The 24,598-nt window shown below is 33.4% G+C and overlaps 1 protein-coding gene and 1 non-coding gene across 2 annotated transcripts; both read left to right on the top strand.

Annotated features, from left to right (window-relative positions):
* Window positions 1-22,036, top strand: LOC123705014 (carnitine O-palmitoyltransferase 1, liver isoform). The gene is made up of 17 exons (XM_045653564.1): window positions 1-358; window positions 6,943-7,093; window positions 7,439-7,575; window positions 7,777-7,885; window positions 10,228-10,395; window positions 10,700-10,821; window positions 12,666-12,864; window positions 13,221-13,420; window positions 13,615-13,793; window positions 14,052-14,185; window positions 14,375-14,400; window positions 14,588-14,650; window positions 14,950-15,131; window positions 15,470-15,675; window positions 15,928-16,126; window positions 18,544-18,704; window positions 20,589-22,036. The coding sequence occupies exons 2-17, from the start codon at window positions 6,953-6,955 to the stop codon at window positions 20,691-20,693; spliced, it is 2,331 nt and encodes a 776-aa protein (XP_045509520.1). The 5' UTR covers window positions 1-358; window positions 6,943-6,952; the 3' UTR covers window positions 20,694-22,036.
* Window positions 17,109-17,195, top strand: Trnay-gua. The gene is given in 2 exon segments: window positions 17,109-17,145; window positions 17,160-17,195. It is a non-coding gene; the product is annotated as a tRNA-Tyr (tRNA).
* Window positions 22,037-24,598: the final 2,562 nt, after the last annotated feature.

The following is a 24,598-nucleotide window of genomic DNA, read 5'->3' as shown; positions in this document are numbered from 1 at the left end:
ACAGAGCAATAAAACTGTGTTTACGTCTGTGGTCTCGGTTTCTAACTGCTGTTCTGTCAAAACGTATTTTCAGATTTCAGAACAATTGTTAATTTGTTATTGTAGACGAATATCGCTTGCATAAAAAATTATTATTTACCAATTTTACTATTACATTTACTATTTTTCTGTCTAGTTTTCACAGTGAAAAAGTAATTTGACTGTAAACTATCGTGAAGAATCCGTCGCGATGGTCTAAAAAAGTGCTGTTTGAACAACTATACTATTCTGGTACTGTTATTTCCAGTGCCTACACGAAAGTTTATAACGCGCACGAAAAATAGTTTTCGGGCGCTATTTATAACACTTTCTATAAAAGGTAATGTAAATTTATGTATAAAGTTTTTAACTCAATATATATGTTTTAATATTAAGCAGCGCTACCGTTATTATAAATTAAATTTTATTTAACTGTATTTAGTATGAGGTTAATCTCATACTCATGAATAAATTGGATTTAATCGATGTCACAGTCCACGTTCATATCGTACCTAGCTACGTAGTCTCGCGGGTTGGACTTTGACACTTGCTCGGCGTGTGTGTGTGTAACTGCGAATGTGTTACGCGAATGTATGTTTTGTGTGGTTTCTCTCCAGCTTTTACCAAAAAACTAGAAATATAATACATAACACGCTAGAATTACTGAAGAATATTTTTTGTACTAAATGTGTCATAGAAAATTTATAAGCATACAATAGCATTTATTAATACCATATTTACATTTTTAACTTTAAGTTTTGTGATCAACCAACAGTAAATAGGTAATTACTAATTAATTAATAAGGGAAATGTTTAGGCATAGTGTGCAAAACTTTTTTTAAATCTTTATACATACATAGTGTGTTAAAAAATATATTCCCTTAACTTCCTGATTTTATTAAAACTTATAATTAATTTTTCAATTAACATAACTTAATCGTTGTTGTGTACTTACATGATAAGTACATTTTATCTATATCATATTTAAAATGAAAATCTTATGTAAAACCTAATAGACCCAGTGATATAACAAGGCAAAAACTTAAGATTAGATGACTATGTTTCTTTACTTAAAATCAAATAGAGAGTTTTACCAACAAATAAAACTTACCTATTATTTTTTCTTCAATATCCGGAATCCATCTTGAGTCAAGCACCCCCTCTTTGTGCCTTGAGTCAGCGTTTCTCCTACCTCTCCGCTGGTGGCGCCCTCTATCGTACGGTTTTGGTACTACTTACAAGGCGCCTGAGCACCGGGTGAAGTCTCGTCATTATGGCACTCATGATGCACCAGGTAGACATTACCTGGATTCCGGATATTGAAGAAAAAATAATAGGTAAGTTTTATTTGTTGGTAAAACTCTCTATTATTTGTTTCGTATCAATATCCGGAATCCATCTTGAGTGATTTGTTTGTTATCACCTGGTGCGCAAGCTATGTCTTATGTACATAGCTTGTAATAGACGCTATAATGTGTATGTAATAGAAATAATAAACATTGAATGTTTAATACACTATTTATTCTTACTAATCAACATACAATGTGAATATACAATCTTTAATTTTATGTACTTAATATTTTAATTTTAAACAGGATCAAAATAATTAGACAATGATACCGATTCATTACAATTAAACCTATTATATTCAATCAATTCTTTTTGGTAATAGTTCTGGAAAGTATGTATTGCTTTCCAATTACCTGTTTCAAGAATTTTATCTATTGAAAAATTTTCTACCCAATTTAAAGAGGCTACAGCAGATCTTATAGAACCTGGAGAAGCCTCTATACCAGCCTCTTTCAAAAGGGATTTTATCCAGCCGCCAATAACAGTTCTAGATGCAGGCTTAGATTCACCTCTAGCTGTGATGAAAAGATGATTAATGTTATTTCGACGCTGTAGTGTTATTTTCAACAACTGTCTTATCCAAAAAATCAAGTTAAAGTTCTTAATAGGGTGTTCTCTAAGCCTCCACCCAGACTGCCTATGATTAATACTATCAGTCTTAGAACCAAAAGCTGGCCAGAATACAATTGAATTATTTTCATCCACTAAACTGTCACTGTCAATGCGAAGTAAAGTAAGGTCATGAACTCTACGACCAGAGGCTAGTAATAATAAAGTAGATGTAAGCCTAGAAACCTGATAAATATTATTTTCATCTATACTATGTGAAGCAATATAATCTAGCAACTTTTTTGGATTCCAAATAGGCGGTTTTACAGGTTTATTTCGAGTAACAGATATAGCTTTAAGCATGTGCTTTATGAAAAAATTTGATGACATGTCAATATTAGTAGAAACACTAGTAAATGTTGAAATAACTGATTTGTGTACTAATATAGTTCTATATGCAAGTCCAACATCGCAATGTAAATGTGCCAGGTATCGCGCCACCTGATCGGCACTCGGACATTTAAAATTAATAAAATTTGACTCACACCATTTCTTCCATCTAACCCATGCCGATTTGTAAGTATTCAATGTTGAGCTTCGCCAACTGGACATTAAAAGTTCTTGTTCCTGATTCGTCCAACCTGCTAATATTTCTTGCCACCCGACATCAACCAGGCTTCCAATTGCAGGTCTTGTACTTGTGGTGGGTGTACACCCGTTGTCGTGTCGATTAACACCTGTGCTAGATCTGGAATGAGATAAGGATGATCCAGCGCTCTCCGCTGTACATCTGCCCGCCAAAACGCTTTGTGCCATTTGGGGGCAATCAGAATGTACCTCCCCGTAGCTTCGTTCAGGTGATGTAGGACTGTCGGGATGAGATTTGGCGGGGGAAACAACCACCCTAGACTGTAATTCCACTGGTGACAAAAGGCGTTGTGATGCTGCGCCATGGGGTCTTGCAAGTCCACTGTCACATAGTTTGGGATCACATGAGCTGACGTTGAGGCAAAGAGATCTATTACTGGAGTTCCCCACCTTCGAAATATCTTCATCGTGGCAGGTGGTAGCAGATGCCATTCGGGGCAAGGTTTCTGACGAGACAGAGCGTCCACTTCGGCGTTGTACCTGCCCGGAAAGTATTGCGCTTGAAGGTGAATGTTGAGCCCGTCCAAAATCGCCAGAAGCTGTCGAGTTAAATTTAGAAGCTTTTTTGATTTTGTCCCGCCTTCCTTGTTTATGTATGCCACGACTGTTCGATTGTCCGTTTGCAGAAGAATATGAGCATCTGCTAACTGGTTCTGTTCCTGCAAAATCACTGCATATACCGCGAACATCTCCTTTTGATTGGCGTGCCACGCTAATTGGCGCACTGTCCAGTGACCGAATATGTTTTTGCCTCCTAGACAAGCCCCCCAACCGATATCCGAGGCATCCGTCGTTAAAAGATGAGATATTGCAGGTAGATGAATTGGCGAGCTCGTCTCGATTGCGTCCTTCCACCATACCAGGTCCTCTATCACTCTTTTCGGGATTTGAATCTTGCGATAGGGATGGTTCATTGGCAGCTGTCGACTGTAACATTGCAGTGAACGACAGTGAAGTCATCCCCTTGGAACGACGAATGCGGCGAAGTTGAGTCTCCCCATTAAGGATTGATATTGCTTTAGGGACCAACTGCCTGTTTCGATCTGTTTTTGAAGTGCTTTGCGTAGCGTTAGGCACTTCGGCACCGACAGGGACTTTGCGTTGAGCGTTGTGTCCCAGGTAATGCCGAGAAACTCGAGGCATTGGGTCGGTACCAACACAGATTTTTCGAAATTTATGTTCAAGCCCAATAGCGACATGATTTTGATTGTTTGAGCTATATCGTCTGCCAGCTGATGCATGGACTGACTTGCTAGAAGATAATCGTCCAAATAGACTACGCACCTGATGCCTTTGTTCCTGAGAAACTCTGCCACCCAATTGGTCAACGTGGCAAACGTTCTTGGTGCCGAGGAGAGACCGAAGGGCAGGCACGTCATCTGCAGCAATTGGTGCCGACTTGGATCCTGGTGATAATTGAGTCTCAAGAATCTGCGATGGCGTTGACAGATAGGCACGTGAAAGTAAGCCTGGCTCAAATCCAGTTTCACCATCCAATCGGAATCCTGCAAAAAGGCTGGCACGCGAAAATGGCTGAATAATTGAAATGGCTTTGTTTTGATGAAGAAATTTAACCGCTTCAAATTGAAAATTGGACGGTGGCTGCCGTCGGGTTTCGGTATCAAAAAGAAAGTCGAAAGGTAACTTGGAGTTGTCTCTGCTAGTTCTAATATTCCCGATTTCAACATGTCTTTTATTTGTAAGGTCATGTCTGGAGACGTCTGTGTTCGATATTTTTCCATTATAAGCGAATTTGGAAATATCAGCGGCGGTTTTCGGATAAAGGGAATACATACTCCACTTAGTAGTTTGCAAATTTGTTTTGGTGCACCAAAATTGCTCCAGACACATTGAAATTGTTTGAGACAGCCGCCGTAAAATAATTGATAGTCATTCGCGATTTTTATTTTTAAACGATGGCCGCGATCCTTTTTCTTTTTGTTTATAACTACCCGATTTGTTTCTATTTGTGTATTTTTGTTGCCTAGATGTGCGTTTACCCTTTTTGGATGATAAAGAGTTGTGTCGAAAAAAATGTTCATTCGATTGTGAGCTTGTTGACGGTTTAGATTGATTGTGCTGATTACGAATGAAATTATCCTTTATGTGAGGCCCTGATCGAGGTAATGCTATTAATTTTTCGGCCCCCCCAATTTTTTGGAGATAGTTTTGCACTGACTCATCATTAAATAACGTTGACGCACTTGGAGGTATTTTAAATAAAACGTCGCGGTGAAATTCCTCCGGAATTTGTTTAAGCAACGACTCGCGGCGTATAGTAATACAGTCTGCCCGTCTTCCACAAACTATTTGTAATAAATCGTCAGTAACTTTATTGTATGCCGATTCTTTAGAAAATAACGATTCTACCTTATTAAACAATGAGTTTGGTGTTAACGACTCTTTTTCTTGACTAGCCCAATCTACTAATGATTGCAACGTTTTTTGTAATTCATCTTTTTGGCATAGTATAGCATTAGTTAAGGCTGCAAATGACCGCTCGATTAAATAAGAACGAGGGTCCTCGCGAAGCATACCTGATTCATACCGTTTTAAAGAATCGTTTACACTCAATTCCACAAAACCGGGTGTTGTCAAATACTTCTTTTGTACATCAACAAAACGAATAGCGTACCAATCATCGCGGTTAAATCGTTGTAAATTGTGCAATTTGTTTAGATAAATTTCACTTGATTGCGAATAAATCGGATCTTTGACGGTAGTTTTTAATTCGGATAAATTTAATTGAGATGTAGACGCGCCTTCCGTACTTAGGGTAGGTGGGCGTAAATTTAAATCGCTATTCGAATGAAGCACATTTTCAACGTTCTGATTAGTAGAAAGACCGTTGGCAAACGCGGCATTTTTGGTAATTAAATCCGTTAGATATGCAACTTGGTACGATAGCATGTTTAAGTGTTCAAAACTCACGGTTTGTTCTTCTTTACCCGCCTTTTTAAACCTTTTTCGGTGCACACGTGTATCCTGTGAATCACTGTCACTGCTCGAAGAGACGCTTTCACAATCCGAACTCGGTGGAGAAGACTGGCGACGCTTCCCAGAACCCGATTCTTTATTAACCGGTTCCTCATTGTGCTCGTAGTCCTGATTCTCCATAATTATCAAAAACGGAGAGGTTGCACTTTACACTTGATTTAAATTTAAGTTTTAAACGTTCAAACAAAGAAACTAATTAAAATAAAAACGTAAAGTATACACTTCTAGCTGACTTGTGCACGGCACAAAGAACGACGCTATAATGACGAGACTTCACCCGGTGCTCAGGCGCCTTGTAAGTAGTACCAAAACCGTACGATAGAGGGCGCCACCAGCGGAGAGGTAGGAGAAACGCTGACTCAAGGCACAAAGAGGGGGTGCTTGACTCAAGATGGATTCCGGATATTGATACGAAACAAATAATATTGTATTAAATTTATACCATCATATACCTAAATAAAGGACATATTATAGATTGCAGTTTTATTAAACTGTATTCAAATAATGTAATGAGACAGGTTTTGTAGAGCATATAATATATTATTAAAAATTTAAATCCTTTGAGTTCCCCGTGTCCAATAAAATGTAGATAGTTCTACAAATAAAACTATACCATTCCCGAAATCTTAGTGACAAAAAAATTTTACTGCCTGTATTAATCATCCAAAATATAATATTATGTATATCCTTTTAACTATATATGTACTGATAAAACTCTCCAGACACTATCAAAACACAAGATAAGATACTATATTTGAATAACGATAGCTTGAGCAAAAATGTACATATCATGAATTTATACCAGAGTACTTTCTATAAAATGCTTGTTTAATGTATTTATATACCTTTTCATTTTCTAATGGATTTGGTTGTTTTAAAAATACTGTTTATGTTTTAGTGTATGCGCTTTGGCAAGGCTAGCATAGATTTTAATTGGAATAAACTAAATTTTTGTATAATTTAACCTGCTGCACTTGGGTTTTTATGTATGTTACATACATAGTTTGTTTATTTTCTATCTGTCTATTAGAGAATAGACAAATAGAAAATAAAAAATTAATATAGATATATTAACCTATTGATTTTATCTTTATTTTTTCTTGCGTATTGTAACTAGTGAAGCTTCTGTGCATTGCTGATTATGTGTATAAAATCTTTTATTAAGTAATACCAGCACATTTGTGTACATGTATGATAATTATAGCCATTTCTGTATTTTACACTGCTCATTCAATGTTTTATTTATAATTTCATGTAATTAATTATTTATAGAGTGATTAAACTTATGTGGCAAATGCAATTTACTGTCATTTTATAAATTTTGTCTACAGAAATGTATAAAATGTAAAGTATAGCTCTGTGATACAGGAATTGTTTCAGGTAAAGCACCATGGCAGAAGCCCATTCTGCTGTAGCGTTCTCCTTTGCCATCACTCACGATGGCTGGGATGTGAACTTTGACCGGGAAGTCCTCTATCTAGTGTGGGAGTCTGGGTTACGGTCTTGGAAGAAGCGCCTTGCCCGATTCAGAGTAAGTATTCTTCGAAAAACAATAAACTGTAGTTATGTACTTTTCTTACCTGCTTAGGTTAGAACACTATAAGTATAATCAACTAGCGGTCTGCCCCGACTTTCGTGGTACATATTTACGTTTTCTCTACATAAGAACCATCATCGTACTTCAAGGAATATAATAAAAAAACAATTATCGATATTGGTTCAGCCGTTCACACGAGATGCCATGACAACGCGAAACGGGTTTCATTTTTATATGTAAATAATTTCTAAATTTTTCCATGACACATCTGTTCTTATATTTATGAAATAATATGAATTAAATAAGACAAGATGTTAATCCAATTCATTTTGTCCACAGAATAGTATTCACAATGGAGTTTACCCAGGACATCTCCAATCTTTGTATGTCCTATGGACATTACTGGTCGCTGCTCATTTTGGTGGATTCAATATACCATTTGGATTAGTACAAAAAGCTTTAACGGTTTTACCTAGGTAACCTTTGAAACAATTGTATTATTTTGTCCTTTAATATTTTATTTCTTGAAGCAATAAAGCCGCCCTTTGCATCAAATGTTCTGTCTGTGTGTGTGAAATTTGTATTTTATATTTTGTATGCAATAAAGATTATGAATAAATTAATAAACTAATATTTCTTCCTGACTTGTGTAAGATAAAAACTGTTTTATTTTTTAGCAATTCTACAATGTGGCAAGTGGTAGCGTGTTTGCTGGCAGCTCTGACTATGTGGCTCACTGTTATATTTTTGATGAGATACTTACTTAAGATACTACTAATGTATAAGGTAAGTTTTCTTTTTATATTTAGGGCCGATTTTTCAATCCTTGGTTAAAATTTATCCGTCCAATAAATTATTACACAAACATTTTAAAAAGTCACCTGTAAACTGTCAAATACGGACAATTAGAATAAGATTAGAATACATTTTTGAAATGGTAGTTTAATATGTTCTTCAATTATTAATAAGTTTTAGTGAAATATGTAATCATTTACAGAAATAATCCAATATATAAAATTTCCGTGTCACATTGTTAGTTACCATACTCCTCCAAAACGACTGGACCGATTGTAATGAAATTTTCTGTGCATATTGGGTAGGTCTGAGAATCGGCCAACATCTATTTTTCATACCCCTAAGTGATGAGTAAGGCAGAACAACGTTCGCCGGGACAGCTAGTGTTAATATATATTTTCAATATCAAATGCTCAAAATACTGGCTAGTTCAGTTGATGGAAAAATAATAAAATTTTAATGAATATATATATGGGCTAAGACATGCAGTAATAACCACAACCTCATATTTGTGGTGATACATAAATGTGATCAGCATTGTTATATACAATATAAAAATATTATTTCTTTTTCTCTCAATTACATTTGTATGCAGTACCTAGCAATTGAGAATAAGTGCTGATTTACACAGGGTCAGTAGACAAGTCTATATGTCAGTTAAGTCAAGACTTTAACTGTTTCCATAGACTTCAAGCCTCTGTACTGACTTCAAATCTGTTTACACAGGGTTTTTTTTCGGGTCAGCACTGATTTGCCTCGAATTTGTAGTCAGTTACTGACCCTGTGTAAATCAGCACTAAGACACGATAATATTAAAATGTCACTCAAACTGTCAAATACGGGCAATTAGAATACGTTTTTAAAATGGTAGTTTTATACATTATTCGACGAATATTATAAATACATAATTCTTAAATTTCCTTCCGCTTTTTGATATAATTATGGTGACAAAAAAACATTTACTTAAGCATTTATATTTTTAGTACTTATAGATATGTTTTGAAATATGGTAGAGCTGTATTTGGGTACCTATTGGGTTTTCACCGTTTAGTGAAGAAAGTAAATGTAAGTCAATATTATTTGCTTTGACTCATTCACAAAAAATATTTGTCAGTCAAACATTTTGCGATTTATTAAAAAAATATTTCTTTGATGTATGATTTTACACATAACATGGCTGTTTTTATGTATCAGAAACAGTATAAAATAAGTTTACAATCTGTATATGTTTAAGTAGTTTGTTGTTACCACAATACAGTGTATTTGGCATTAAAAAAAAAACAGCATAGTAACATTGTTATACATATTATATTTGTTTGATGTGAAAAATAATCTAAAAGATTATCACTATATTTATCGCAGTTTCATTGTAATTTATCAAATCTAATTAATTACCCTTCAAATTTCGTGATAAGAAATTTAAATCATAGCTTCACACGATTTTAATGTTAAGCTATTACTCCGTTCTATCATACAAATTACATTATAATAAGTATATAACAATATTGATCTGTTGATATTGGTTGATATACAATCGTATCAAGGTAGCGTGAGATAATAAAAACCTTATAAAAACGGATTAAATAACTGCAAGGTACAAATGATTATTGAGCAATTATTAATTCTGAGTTGAAATTAATCTTAATTCTAGCTAATTCATCATCGACATTGCGGGCATTGTTTGATGAACGTATCGTTATTCAAATATGCCGTAATTAGATACTAGATCGAAAACAATGCCAGAAGAACTGTTTACGTAGGTGATATTGTATAAGCTTATTTTATTATTGATATAAGTATAGAAGAAATTTATTTACTTCCGAGTTCATTAGAAGGATTTTTTTGGCCGATAAACTTCCCTTTTGACCTACGTGTACAATTAAAACATTACCCACGCATTAGAAGTCGTTAAAATAATATATAATACCATTAAAAAAATTCAAGAATAGTAAACGGAGGGGGATTTTTTACTTATTTAATAGGTAATTGCCTGAGCGATCGAGGTCGAAGTGTCGACTGGACCGCTGATTGTATACCGTATATATTTATTCATTCATTGACCTTATTTTCATCATTTTTTTTTTCAAAATTGATGAAAAGTTTTAAATAGTGGTCCTTAAGTATCGTTGGGATATCACTTAGGATGACTTCATTTATACTGTACTAAAGTTAAGCTAAGAAACACTAGTAAAAGCCGAGTCTAAAATATTGAATAGGTATTGAATATCCATAATAAACACCAATTTATGTTTATCTCTAGTCAGCCTTGTACTTGATGATGTACATCGTGACTATGAAAAACTCACAAATGTTAATTTTGAAGTATATTTTAGGGGTGGATGTATGAATCTCGTGCGCCGGGCTCGAAGATATCTCTAAGGACGATTCTATGGGTGAGCGTGGTGAAGGTACTGTCTGGGTGGAACAAACCAAGGTTGTACAGTTTCCAAGGGTCGCTGCCGAGACTCCCTCTGCCCACTGTTAAAGATACTATGAAAAGGGTATGTATATATAAAAGAGTGTAATCGTATTAAAATATGTTCAACATAAGGTCATTTGTAAGGTCGTTTCCTCCTTAAAACTTTAACCGATTAAACCGATTCGATTATGATAAAAAAATATACGAATTCAGTATACATGTTACGATAATGTTATTATAATTAAAAAATGTAAAATTTCTCGAAACTGTTATTAATAAACGTAAAAATTAATTTGTGCTGATTTTTTTTCTGGTTTAATAATGAATTATACTTACGAAGGTTTTTAATTTTTAACACGATGTTTTATAATTGTAATTTTTTTCAGTACTTGTTGAGCGTCCGACCACTTCTCGATGATGATAACTTCAAGAGAGTAGAGAGGCTCGCTAAGGAATTCGAAGAAACCATTGCCGTGAAACTCCAGAGATATCTCGTACTAAAGTCATGGTAATTCATTTTTGATATGATGTATAATACCTAATTATTATTGCCCTTGACAACGAGAATTAAAAATTCTCTACTAATAGTGGCACTTATATCAATAGTGTGAAGTTATAAATTGATAATAACGTAAAATGTCTTCCGCTTAGGTATAACGATTAAGATGAACTTATCGCATCTTTTCAGTTTATTGTTATATTTATGAATATTAAGGTTATCAAGTAGCCTACACGTGTTATCATTGTGTCAATAGTCACAACATTAACGTTTGTGGGCGTGGTTATTGATCGTCGCACAATTCGTATTGTCTGCGAGATAAGATGTCTGCAGAAGTAGGAATAAATAACGTAATAATAATAATGTGCTAAAACTTGCTAGTCGGTCAACGTTCGTCAAAGATCAATAGCTTGGTGCAATATGTTGTCTTGTGATAATGAAATCGTTGGCAATAGCCTTATTTAATTATCTCGAAGGAATTGGTTCAACATAATACATATGATAATTAGGTATTTAAAATAGGTAAATTTTAGTTACTATAGTAACTACTACCTATGCTGGACCTTTATCCTTGCTACTGATTAAACGATTGAAAACGTAGGTAGTGTATAACGAAAATATTATGTTATTGTTATGTTCGATGGTAAAATCTTGGGAATGGTTGATAGGTTTATTGAGTTAAGAATACATTTTATTACGAAAAAATGACGTTACATCATAACAAATGGAATGAGCCACTATGGTATTTGAAAGGGGATAACATTATCTGTCCTATAAATTTCTCTAAAATTATATGTCCAGTACATATATTTTTCTTTCAAGGCAACTTTTGTTACACGTGTAAGTGTTATAACACTATGTTAGGTAATAAAAAATCGTTCAATTCACGTCATGAAAGGATATGGACTATTATGGTCTTCTCCCGTACCAGTATGCTACAGAAGGTCATTTTCATTGTGCTCAAGGTAGGTTCAGTAATCGACTGGGCTTATGTAAATCGAGGGTACACCTCGTCATTATTTATTTAATATTATTTATAAATAAATCATTGATTTACAAGAGGAGTAAAAAATAATGCCAATAAAAATGAATTATTTGTTTTGTTTGTTATTGTTATATTTGTTTTTATAAAAACTATTTATAAGTATAGCCATCCATATAATCTCAATTGTTTTTTTGCTTTCTTTAACTAGACAAAAGCAACATAATTCTAACAACATAAAAATTAAATTCAATATCGCATATTTAATAAGTAATCACTCAAAAAATATCTTCTCCCAATACAAAATTCCTCCGCATTCCAAATGTTCCGATTTCATGAAATTATTTTTGTATTTTTTCCTCGCTTATTCTCAAAAGCTCGAAATCTCAATCGAAATGCTCTTAAACCTAAACCACCATTTTTAATTATAACAACAATCTTTTAAACACATCCAAACGCATACAATCGCACAAACACGCAAAGGCACACCTCTGCATACATTTATTTTTTCTTTGTTTCTTTTATTATTATTTAAAAATATTTTTCAACCTTATCTCACCAATGTCATTCTTGTTTGTGTTTTATTGTATTGTTGGGAAATAAGCTTTTTTTTCATTCAATTAATCCCATATTGTTTTTCTACATAAATCATACTTATATTATAAACGCGAAAGTCGTAAGTATGGATGGTTGGATGTATGGATGTTTGTTACTCTTTCTCGTAAAACTGTTCTACGGATTATGATGGAACTTAATAGAAAAATAGGTTATGCATCAGAATAATATGAGCTATTTACTCGATTTTTCTCGCGGCTTCGTCCGCGTGTGAAACCGTGCGTCACAGCTAGTTTCTATAAAATAATTCTTGCAGGTGGTCAAGCAACTACGTATCCGATTGGTGGGAGGAGTACGTATACCTACGAGGTCGGTCCCCACTCATGGTGAATTCCAACTTCTATGGAACGGACACTTTGATGCGACCCACGTCTATACAAGCGGCTAGGGCCGGCACTATTATACACTTTTGTCTGAGATTCAGGAGACTTATCGAGAGACAGGAGTTGGAACCGGTGAGTTAATGTATTTTTAAAGTTTTGGTAGTCTGAAGGATTCTTCTGTACCATAGACAATTTGTAATTTTTTGGTCAATATTTTGTATCATTGTATGTATTTTATTATGTGCTACTGCTATGCCATGCTAACTTATACTGACTACAATACTACTTCGATTTATTTATTATATTTTAATCTAAAATGACATAAGAGTCTGTGAATAAGAAATATATGAGTCAACTTATAATAAATTAATCAGTTATATTCACATACAAATTTTACAAATTAAAGTGACCCTAGGCTCCTAAGATAGTAAAAACTGTTTTTCAAATTTATGATTCTAATGAACCCTAACCATTAATATACATTTTAGATAATGCTACAAAACATGGTACCACTCTGTTCCTGGCAATACGAACGTCTATTTAATACTGTGAGAGTTCCCGGAGTGGAGACGGACAAAATAGTGCATTATCAAGATTCAACACATATAACAGTGTACCACAAAGGGAAATACTTCAAGGTCATCGTGTACTCCAGGGGCAGACTGCTGAATCCAGCAGAAATTCAGATGTGAGCATTCCTCTTATTTCAAGTTACATTTTTATCATCCATATGAGATTCCTATAAAATTATGATTATTAAAGTATTTTATATGAATGGATATGCTATGTTTATTTTCTTATAATAATGTTGTTTTACGCACATGCCATGCACTATTATACCCTTTAATTCTATTTTTTTTAACACAAATCACATATTTTTAGCCAAATCCAGCAGATTCTAGACGATAAAACGGAACCAGCAGTTGGTGAAGAGAGGGTAGGTGCATTAACAGCAGGCGAGCGGTCGCACTGGGCTCACATCCGTCAGACGAACTTCAACCGCGGACACAATCGGACGTCTCTGCATTGTATCGAACGTGCTGCGTTCAATGTTTGCTTGGGTGAGGAATTTGAATATTCGCATGGGAATGAAACGGTCAAAAAAGTGGTAAAGTCAATTTTATACATGGAGATAGCACCAAGAAGATATAATAGTTTGGTAATCTCGTCGATTCTGAAATCTGAATCTTTTAGTTTGAATTTGTCCATATTGTTCAATTTCCAGATACTCCTGATATATTTATTAAAATTAAAGAAAAAACTTAATTTATTATGACGTTGTTTGTGCACGTTGTTCTAAAACTTCATTCATGTTGCAGATGACAAGGAGTATGGTTTCGACGAGAACGACCCATCTACATTGGACGACTATGGCCATGTGCTATTGCACGGTAAAGGCCATGACCGTTGGTTCGATAAGTCGTTTAACTTGTGTTTCAGTACTAATGGAGCTGTGAGTATAATTCTTAAAATGTTTTAGTGAATATTATTATATTTAAAGATTAATTGTTTTTTTTTTTGTCATTGAAAGGATGCATGGACTTAAATTACCTTTTACGCTTCATGTTTTATTTTATTTTTCGTAAAGAACCAATAAACTCATTTGATTTTGTTTAATAATTGATTATTATTTTTTTTGCAGGTTGGATTCAACACAGAACATACTTGGTAAGTTTTTATTACTTTTATGTTTTTGTTAAAAATTCATAAAAAAACGGATGAGGTAATAAATCCATTAAACTTATTTAAGTGTATAATAAAAGAAAAACCGAAATATTATTTGAAAAAAAAAAAGTTATGCATCGTTGTATTTTCCAATTTTCGCAATTACATATATGACTTATATAATTTTTAGGGCGGACGCACCTGTTATGGGCCACCTCTGGGAGTTCGTGATTCTCTCTGAACTACAGTATGGGTAAGTACAGTTGATATATTATTAGTAGTCCTAAATCTATTTTCATTTATATTGTGCGGATTGATTATTTTTTGTTGATGAAGAGTTTGGTAACCTGGGTAGTCCCATGATGAGAAAGCTAGGATCTAAAATTTTACACTAGAAGAAAAATAAATAATATTAGATCCCCAAAGTTGATGCCCAAAAAAAAAACATTTAATATGAAACACCAAGTTCAACCTTATGTTTTTCTGTTTGAATGCAATTTAATTTTAAATTTCTTTAAACTCTTAAAATTAAATTTCTGCTTCTGTAAACAGTTACTTGGAGGACGGCAATGCCCGCGGGCCGGTAGATGCTCCTCCCCCAGCAGCAAGTCGCTTGCAATGGGAACTTACGAACGACGAGCTGCTGGCCAGCATTGACATGTCGTATAGTGTGGCGCAGAAGCTACTCAACGATGTGGACCTGAAGATACTCATGTTCACCAAGTATGGGAAAGGTGAGGTATATTGTGGAAAAGGGTTAGGAGTTGGTTTCAGCTGATACTCGAGACGCCTGCAGTGGAAGTTGGTGAACGATGAGCTGTCGGCCAGTTTGGACAGCTTTCGGTGTATTCTTGATAGTTGTATAGTTAAAATTGAACTATTTTGAGTCTGATATTTCAAGTTTTAAAGTTGTATTTGTATTTTATTTAAACATAATTTCACTGTCTCTATGTCACTCATTCCAATATATCCAAGTACTTTTTTGCTTGTGCTCTGTGCATTATTTAATGTTGTTAGAACCGCTATTAAAGCTGCTATTTATATAATTCTAACTCTTAATACTACTTTTCAGGATTCATGAAAGGTCTCCGCGTATCCCCAGACGCGTTCATACAAATGATCCTGCAACTTTCGTACTACCGTGATGCCGGACATTTCTGCTTAACCTACGAAGCGTCTATGACTCGTCTCTTTAGAGAAGGTCGTACTGAAACCGTCAGGTCTTGTACTATCGAGAGCTGTAAATGGGTTAAGGCTATGGAGGATCCAAATTCTACGGTATGTTAAGTACCTTATCAAATTATTCACGTTGTTTTCTATATTACATTTCTTTATTTATCTAGCAAATTAATGGTTACGTTTTTGTTCCTTATATTATGGTTTTAGGTCTAAAGAGTACTTTTATAAAAAACCTCAGTCATGGCAAAAAAAAAATTTTAAGAAAGGATGCACTTTTTTGTTAATAATTCCATATTCTTTTTTTAAACCTGGTTTAAAATACACTGTAATACATATTTATTCTTTACACAGATCGAAGACCGCCTTGAGCTGTTCCTTAAAGCGAGCCAACGGCACCAGCTCGGCTACCAGGATGCCATGGCCGGTCGTGGTATTGACAGACACCTGTTCTGTCTCTACGTGGTCTCCAAGTATCTGGAGCTGGACTCGCCCTTCCTCCAGGAGGTGTTCAACGAGCCCTGGAGGCTTTCCACCAGTCAGACACCATATGGTAAGTGTATGGGTGTTTGTATGAAGAGGTTCAATATTATTATATATCTATACTAATATTATTAAGAGGAAAGGTTTGAATGTATGTATGGTTTTCACACATAAACTACTGAAACGATTATAATGAAATTTAGTACAAATATAACTTGTAACTTGTATTACTTAGTTGTAGTAACAGTAGTTGTAGTACAGTAAACAGTTGGTAACTTGGATTAAGATAGGTTTTATCCCGGAAATCCCACGGGAACGGGATTATACTTTTTTTTTGAAAACGCGGACGAAGACGGGCGAAAAGCTAGTTGTATAAAGAGGATCAGGATATTGAGTAACGATAGCCTTGTAATTGATCAACGACGAGTTTATGGGCCCGTTAAATATAGTATACTAGTGGTCCGCCCCGGCTTCGCCCGTGGTACATATTTCGCAATAAAAGGTAGCCTATGTCCTTTCTCGCGTATCAAAATATCTCCATACCGAATTTCATGCAAATTGGTTCAGTAGTTTAGGCGTGATTGAGTAACAGACAGACAGAGTTACTTTCGCATTTATAATATTAGCATGCTGGGCGAACTTTGTATATTATTATATATTTTGTCGAATGTATGTTACATCACATTGACGCACCAGCCCCCCTAGCCAAGTGGCTTTCTGTTAGCGTAGCGTTCAATAGAATAGACTACGAATGTATGAGATTGACGTAAGCTGTAGATACGTTTGTCTAACTACGAATGTATGAGATTGACGTAAGCTGTAGATACGTTTGTCTACAGCTTACGTCAATCTCATACATTCGTAGTCTATTCTATTGAACGCTACGCTAACAGAAAGCCACTTGGCTAGGGGGGCTGGTCTTGTTTTGACCATGGTCAAAACAAGAATTAAGAAAAATGGATAATAAAATGGATAAAAAAAATGGATAATTATAAATATTTAAACATATTTGTATGTAAAACTACAGTGCATTTTCGCGCCAGCTAATGCAACCTTCGATAGCTCAGTTGGTAGAGCGGTGGACTGTAGAGTGTAACGAAGTCATCCATAGGTCGCTGGTTCAAATCCGGCTCGAAGGAATTTTTTTCTTTTTTATTTATTTCTATAGTGCGAATAATATTTTGTTGAGAATACTTTTTTTGTTAACCTACAACTATATTTTTACTTTTCAAATTGTTTTTTTTTTTTTTTTGCTTAAAATACACGTAAATAATATATTTTATTTGACTAACTAATAGTTCTATAAAGTTTTGAGTAATGGCGTCATTATTGGACATTGGTAAAAGAAAATATTATAATCATAATAGAACAAAATTCAAAACTAAATTGATGGTTGTCGTGATGGACTGATGTTCGTTTGCTATTTCAATTTATTTTTATTTAACACTAGTAGTCCGCCCCGGCTTCGCCCGTAGTACCTACATGTTTAAACTATCCTATCTCTCAAGTTGGATCGAATTGCACATGGTGTGCGAATTTTATTATAATCGGTTAAGTGGTTTAGGAGTCCATTGAGGACAAACATTGTGACACGAGATTTATATATATTAAGATTTATTTCTTTATTCTAGGTGTATATGATCTGCATATTTATACCGTCATACAATTATCGGTATTGAAAGAGCCTTGATTATTTATAAACGACAATAGTAAATTAAAGATCTGTAATACTTTTACCGATAGTAACTGAACTTGATATTAAACTTGTTTTTATCTGATGAAATCGAGTCTTAAATATAATATCTGGTTGCATAGTTTATGTAATTCATTCCGATCACATTAATAATGTATAACTTTCATGAGCTGATATAGCCGTAAATGTAAAACTACTTACAAAAGAGACGGTAATTAGTAAATTATTAATAACTAGCTTTCGCCCACGACTTTGTACGTGCATCCCCGTTTTTCCCCGTTCCCGCAAGAATTTCGGGAAATCCTTTCTTAGGGGACGCCTACGATATGACATCTACCTGTATGCCAAATTTCAGCCCGATAAGTCCAGTGGTTTGGGCTGTGCGTTGATAGATCACTATATCAGTCACCTTTGAGTTTTATATATATAGATAGATTAATTAAATATTGGATTTTCATTGGGTTAACGCTTTAGTTGCAATAGTTGGTATGCCAAAACCCCGTTTTGATTTAAGTAATATGAATTACGACAAATTTTGTTGTACAACATCACACCATATCGTATCTCTACAACACATCTACTTACAAGTGAATTAATAAATACAAAGATAATGTTCAACAATTGCGTTATTGCTTTGTGTATCTCTCTCAAATAATTCTTCCTACAACGAGATTAATTTTATCAATTCCACGGTTTCTTTTCTTTCTTAAAAATAAATTTATTCTTTGTTATCTTTTTTTCATTCCCCTAAAACAATTGTTCCTACAACAATAAATTCTCATGTATCTCCAAAGGTCAAACGAGTCTCATGGACCTCAAGAAGTACCCGAAGTGCGTGGGCGCCGGTGGGGGGTTCGGTCCCGTTGCTGACGACGGTTACGGCGTCTCCTACATCATCGTCGGTGAAGACATGCTGTTCTTCCATGTGTCCAGCAAGAAGAGCTGCCCGATCACGGTGAGTATGACGCGACACAACACAACGTAACACGTCAGAACGCATAATGACACGACACAACGCATCATAAAACATCGCAACGCACAACAAAACACATCAGTTTACACACACATAACTTGAATTTATGTTGGATATAAATAATAAACTATATACATATGTTACTAAATAATTACTACAATTTTTTATAACTTATGATCGGAATCAGATAATCACTGAACTGTAATTTTGATAATATTTTTAGCTTGCAAGGGACGATTTGGTCGTAAGTGTTAAGTGGAAAATATTTGTTGCATCCATTTTAAATATCTATCAATCGATCTTTTAGAATCACATGTGCTAGTTTTAGTCGCGGATGAAGAACGTTCAGATACATAATATAAATAAAAATTAAAAATTAATTATTGTCCATGAAATAGTTCATTTTCATCTATGGTTTTTATACACACTACTTTTACTAGATATATTGTTGAATTGAATGTATATTCGAAGTCATTTCTAGATTAAATTTTATTTGCGTGGGTTGAAATATATATTTAATAGAAAATGCAGTTGTACAATAACCAGTTATGCTGATAGCAAAGAGTCATTTAAAAAGCGAACTTTGGAATAGATGGAAATAAAGACATATTTAGTAATATTATATTGTTTTTACAAAATATAATATTCAAAATTGTCATTTAACTTCTTTTATTAAAGGAGAATGCCCATTTTCGGTACTGGTTTTTCTCATGCATCAAGACAACAATACTATTAAAAAAAATCTCGGCAATTTAGAGGCCTTCTTACCATCGGAAAATATAATTTGAACAGGGAATGTTTTGTAAAATCTAATAAGACATGTAATTGTTTAGATCCGTTATTATAGATTTAGTGTCCATTACCGTTTACATTTTTGGTACAAGTTTTTCTCATGCATAAAGATAAAAATACTTTTAAAAAAAATCTCGGCAATTTAGAGGCCTTCTTACCATCGGAAAATATATTTTGATCAGGGAATGTTTTGTAAAATCTAATAAGACATGTAATTGTTTAGATCCGTTACCATGGATTTATTATCCATTACCGGTTACCACGGTGACCAAGCGGTAACTATTATGACATTTACTATGGTAAATAGCTAAATGTATTAATATCGATTATTGTTTTCATTGAATTACAAAAAAATCAATTAACATAAAATCACTCTGTAAGGTATTGTTTATACACTGTAGGTTGTTTTAACATAGATAGTGAAGTAAAATAAAATAAATATTTATAAAAAAAAATATTATTATGACATAGCTTGGTAGGTAACCAGTTATTTCTTATTTGTTTCTTTCTTCGAATATGTAGTGAAAAAATGATTCAAACAACAACAACAATATGTAAACCGAATAAAAACTCTATTGGAATTTTTTAAATATATATTTAGGATTTCTTGAAATCCGTCCCGGAAGATTTCTGGTGCCTACCTACACTAGCCGATGAACAGATAGACTTTGTCTGAAAGCATAAGCTCTACGCATAGATTAAATATGTTAAACGAAAAATAACCTTCAGACGATAAAATACTACCTAAATCACGCATAAACCTAACTAAATCGGGTTTATTTAAGTTTTGAGGTTAATTCACATTTTCTCAATATCTTGAAAACCCCTGTTTTTATCATAAAAAATCAATTGGTAAAAATCTTTTGAATATCGAAGAACCCTCCAAAACCACTCTGGCATTGACGCAACACTATACTGTGGTCCATACTTTCATGGGCATTCTCCTTTTTGACTAAATTATTTTCCAGTATAATAGACAACTTGTACCATCTCTGCACTTATGTTTTAAAATAGTATAATTTTCTCACAAATGAATACATATGTGATAAAATTGTTTTGTGCTTTTTATTGCAGAGCTCAAGCAACTTTGTGAAACAAATCGAGAGATCGCTCAACGACGTCCAAGCACTCTTCAATGAGTACAAGAAAATAAAAGGCACCTCCAGTAATAGTAAATAGTTTTAATTTAAAAAAATCATTGTTCTAGCTTAAGTTCAATTTTGTTGTTGTTATAATGCTTGTAGATTATATATCTGTAACAATACTTAGCTAATTTTTTAGGTTTAAGAAAATGAGACACAATCTTTTGTTTGGAAATAAAACACTATATTTTATAGGGTGTAACGCGTTGTGTAACTATGTTTTTTGATGTTTTGAATTCTCTGATTTTTTGCAACAAATCAATGCAAATATTCTTTACTTTACAATGCTTGAGGTTAATGGTGAAAGTTTAAAACTGTGTTAATTTTATTAGGTGTAAGTATATTATGAGCATTTAAATCAGAAATCGCTACTAACAATGTTATTTACAAGAGTGTTGTTAACATCGTACATTTAAATGATGGCTTACAACTTTGGTGACATATCATCATACAATTTGTTGTCAATATCTGTTACTCGTTTCTTACTTAATTCTCACATTAAATATAATAACTATATACGAGCGGTGTTTAATGTGTGACTGTTAAAGATCAAATATATTAATTAAAAATAGTGACGTATTTTTGGAGGATTATTGTATATTTTTTCGACTATCAACTTTAACGAGTTTGTGGTATCAAGTAAGTGTAAGTTTTGATATTATACAAATATTATAAATATACACGATTGGCTAGATCTGTCTGGTTTATGTGTATGGTAATGGAATATTAGTTATTAAGATTGTATCGAATTTGTCCATGTTACTTTACGAATTGAACTCATCACACCCACCTTATACACTATTTTGCACCCTTTTCTATAAATATATGTATATAAGATCGTTCCTGTGCTCATATAAAGAATTTTATAGCGTTTAAATATATCTTTAGAAGAAATTTTCATGTATTTATACATTTTATAAGCTTCCTAACGCATAATATTCGTATTATCGTTCAATGAAATGTCAGGTTTAAGAGAAATCATGGTACAAATATTGCAATGACAAGAACTAACATTTTAACAGAGCTATTTAATATCAATACTTGTAGTTGAATAATCGGAGTATTGAATTTTTAACTTTTTTTTTATGAAGTGAAATCAAGTTTCTTATATTTTTAAGGTTTTGCTATTATTTTGTGGTATCTATATTTTTGTTGTTTGTTAACCTGATGAAATACTTAACATAGTTCGTCTTAACATAATTCTGTCCAGTTAGAGTAAATGTACATTATACACGTTTGCAGTGTGCAGGCATTGAAGTTCATGTACACATTGTTACAACTCCTATTTTAATGACTCATTAGTATTATTTATGTTGTTGCAGATTTTTCATCATTAGTGTAATTATTGATCAAATTTTGAATAAATAGTTCGTATATTTATAGTGGTATTTTATTTTTATTACCTTTATTTATTACTTACTGAAATTAACTGACGAAAACCCTGAATTGTAATCTAAAACTATCCTGCGTAGAAATAAAATATTATCCACATTATGTACTTACAATCAAAATTTTTTTTTTTTTTTGGTTTATCAGGCATACAAATCTCTGATATTGCACAAAATGAAGAATTTCAAATACTTAATTATTTATTTAGCAAGGATCATAGCGTCTTTGACGCTTGTTATAATAAAAATAATTGGATCAATATTATGTTGACTATTAAACAGTAAAAATTAAATTATTACAAATAATGCCATAGTAAATTGCATTTTAATTAAGTAAGAGCATCGTGATAATAGCTATGGTGTATGATACGTGACTATAGTCGGAATGAGATAAAATTAACATTGCCCAGGTAAACCACGTGTATTAGTATAGTTCCACGTCGCTATGCATCATGTTGATTGCAATTACACACGGCACGTTACATGGCGGAACATTATATGATATTATGATATGTATAATATTTTGAATTTTATTTTCTTTTAAAAATTTATAAATAAATATTATAAATATTGAGACAACCGCATTCGTGAATCGCAGTTTGCGTTTAATAATATTTTGTAAGTAAAAAATAAAAATTCATGCAATAAATGGTAACATTGGCACTGGCTATTAACCACAGATACATAACTGACAGTTGATCTGTATCTGTATACTATTTATGGCATCACGTGGCAACACGAATCTCGTAGAAGTAGTATGCGGCGCTGCCTTGGGCGCTGCTTTCGCCTAAAATAATGTTGCCAGTAATATGTAACTCGAATGCGCCCCGGGTAAATTAAAGCTTATAAATGTGGTTCTACAGAATACTGCTTTATGTGTTGTTCAATTATTTTGCACTAGCAATGCCCTGCGGTTTCACCCTCATCAGCGATATCGTGACAGTGAAAAGTCTAATAGAGGTCGGGTTAATTTTTAATCACATGAAAATCACCTTCACCCCGTCCCACACTACGCCTGGTCATTGTATTAAACAGTATACTATTTTCTGTAGATAGCTGATAGACACTATTAAAAATTCGTTATATCTTTTGAATGGAATACTATCCATTTTTTTAATTTAATAATTATTTTGCTGGTATTGAAACAGTCTAAACATAATATTTTAATTTCAAATAAAACATCATAATATTTTAATGGGATAAGGATTAATATAATATGTGTATGGATTACATGGTTTTATTACTGTCGGCACTTCCATTTACTTTGAAAACGTAAAAAAGTTGTTGTTGTAACTTAGTTATCTACTGAGGATGGACATATTATGATATGGTGTACCCACCACAGGTATCGCGGACTTTTTTGTAGATATTGATCGATTCTTTAATACTGTAGAACATTTTTTTGTTCTATCTTCAATAGATTCCGCAGCGCACGCGATGACGGAATTTACGCCGAGGTGGTGCAATGGAGAAGCATTACCGACTGACTGTAGAATCGCTGTTAGCAGATGTAACAAATGGGCAGAAAATTCGAATGCATTTTCAAATGACTGCCCTATTGCTTCAATCCAGGGGCAAAAGGGGCTCGCTGGCTGCTTGCAGCCCGCGCACAACGCACCCTCGAAGGTCGACAGCATTCCAGAATAGAAAATATTTGAATTGGGAATTTATAAGCACCTCCGATTGACTGTGAATTTATATAAGTGAAGATTTCCACCACCTATATCTTTGAAAATTTTTATTTATATTCGTTGAACGTCAAACTTACGGGAAAAATTAGTGCCATACTGTTACTAATCGTTCAAAATACGAATAAAATCTTACAATAAAAAAAAATCCTAATGAATGTGTAATTCGCCACGGGTTATTGTAAATTTGCCACAAAGTTAATTCGTCACCTAAAAAAGTATGTGTAAATTTGCCACACTTTTATTTTTTTAAAGTTAATTCGTCACGATTTAATATCAAGTATTGTAAATTCGTCACATCGATAATTTAAGTACAGATAGCAAAAAAATTAAACAATAAATTAATTTAAAATGTTTATTTCTTAATCAGTTTTAGATTTTCAACCTTACATGTAAAAAAATCACAGTCAAATTGGATGACGATGGACTTTGTAAAAACATAAGGAACATCTATTTTGTATATGTTCTAAAAATTCACAGCAGTTATAAAGAGTATTACTTAACATCTACATTATTCTACATAGGTAATGGTAAAAATCACAGTTCTCTCTATAAATATTTTTAAAATGTAATGAAATGAGAGCGGCTCTATAATATTTATCACAATCGTATAAAAATAAGGATAAAATATTTTTCACCTATTTTGTATACAGGGTGTAAGGGACAGCCTCCCGAAAACTTTAACCATGGAATCATTCTGAGCAACTTTCCCAAAGAAACCATATTGCGGAAATGAAAAAAAAAATTCGGCTTCCCATACAAAATTTTCGAGTGAGATGCTAATTTTGTATGGGAGGTTGAAATTTTTTTTAACAAAAAACTCAAACAGACTAGCGCGTTTCATGTTCATGACACTTAATCAATCA

Source organism: Colias croceus, chromosome Z (genome assembly GCF_905220415.1).
Source record: "Colias croceus chromosome Z, ilColCroc2.1".
In the NCBI taxonomy this organism is placed as follows: domain Eukaryota; kingdom Metazoa; phylum Arthropoda; class Insecta; order Lepidoptera; family Pieridae; genus Colias; species Colias croceus.
This window is presented reverse-complemented; position numbering and strand designations above follow the sequence as displayed.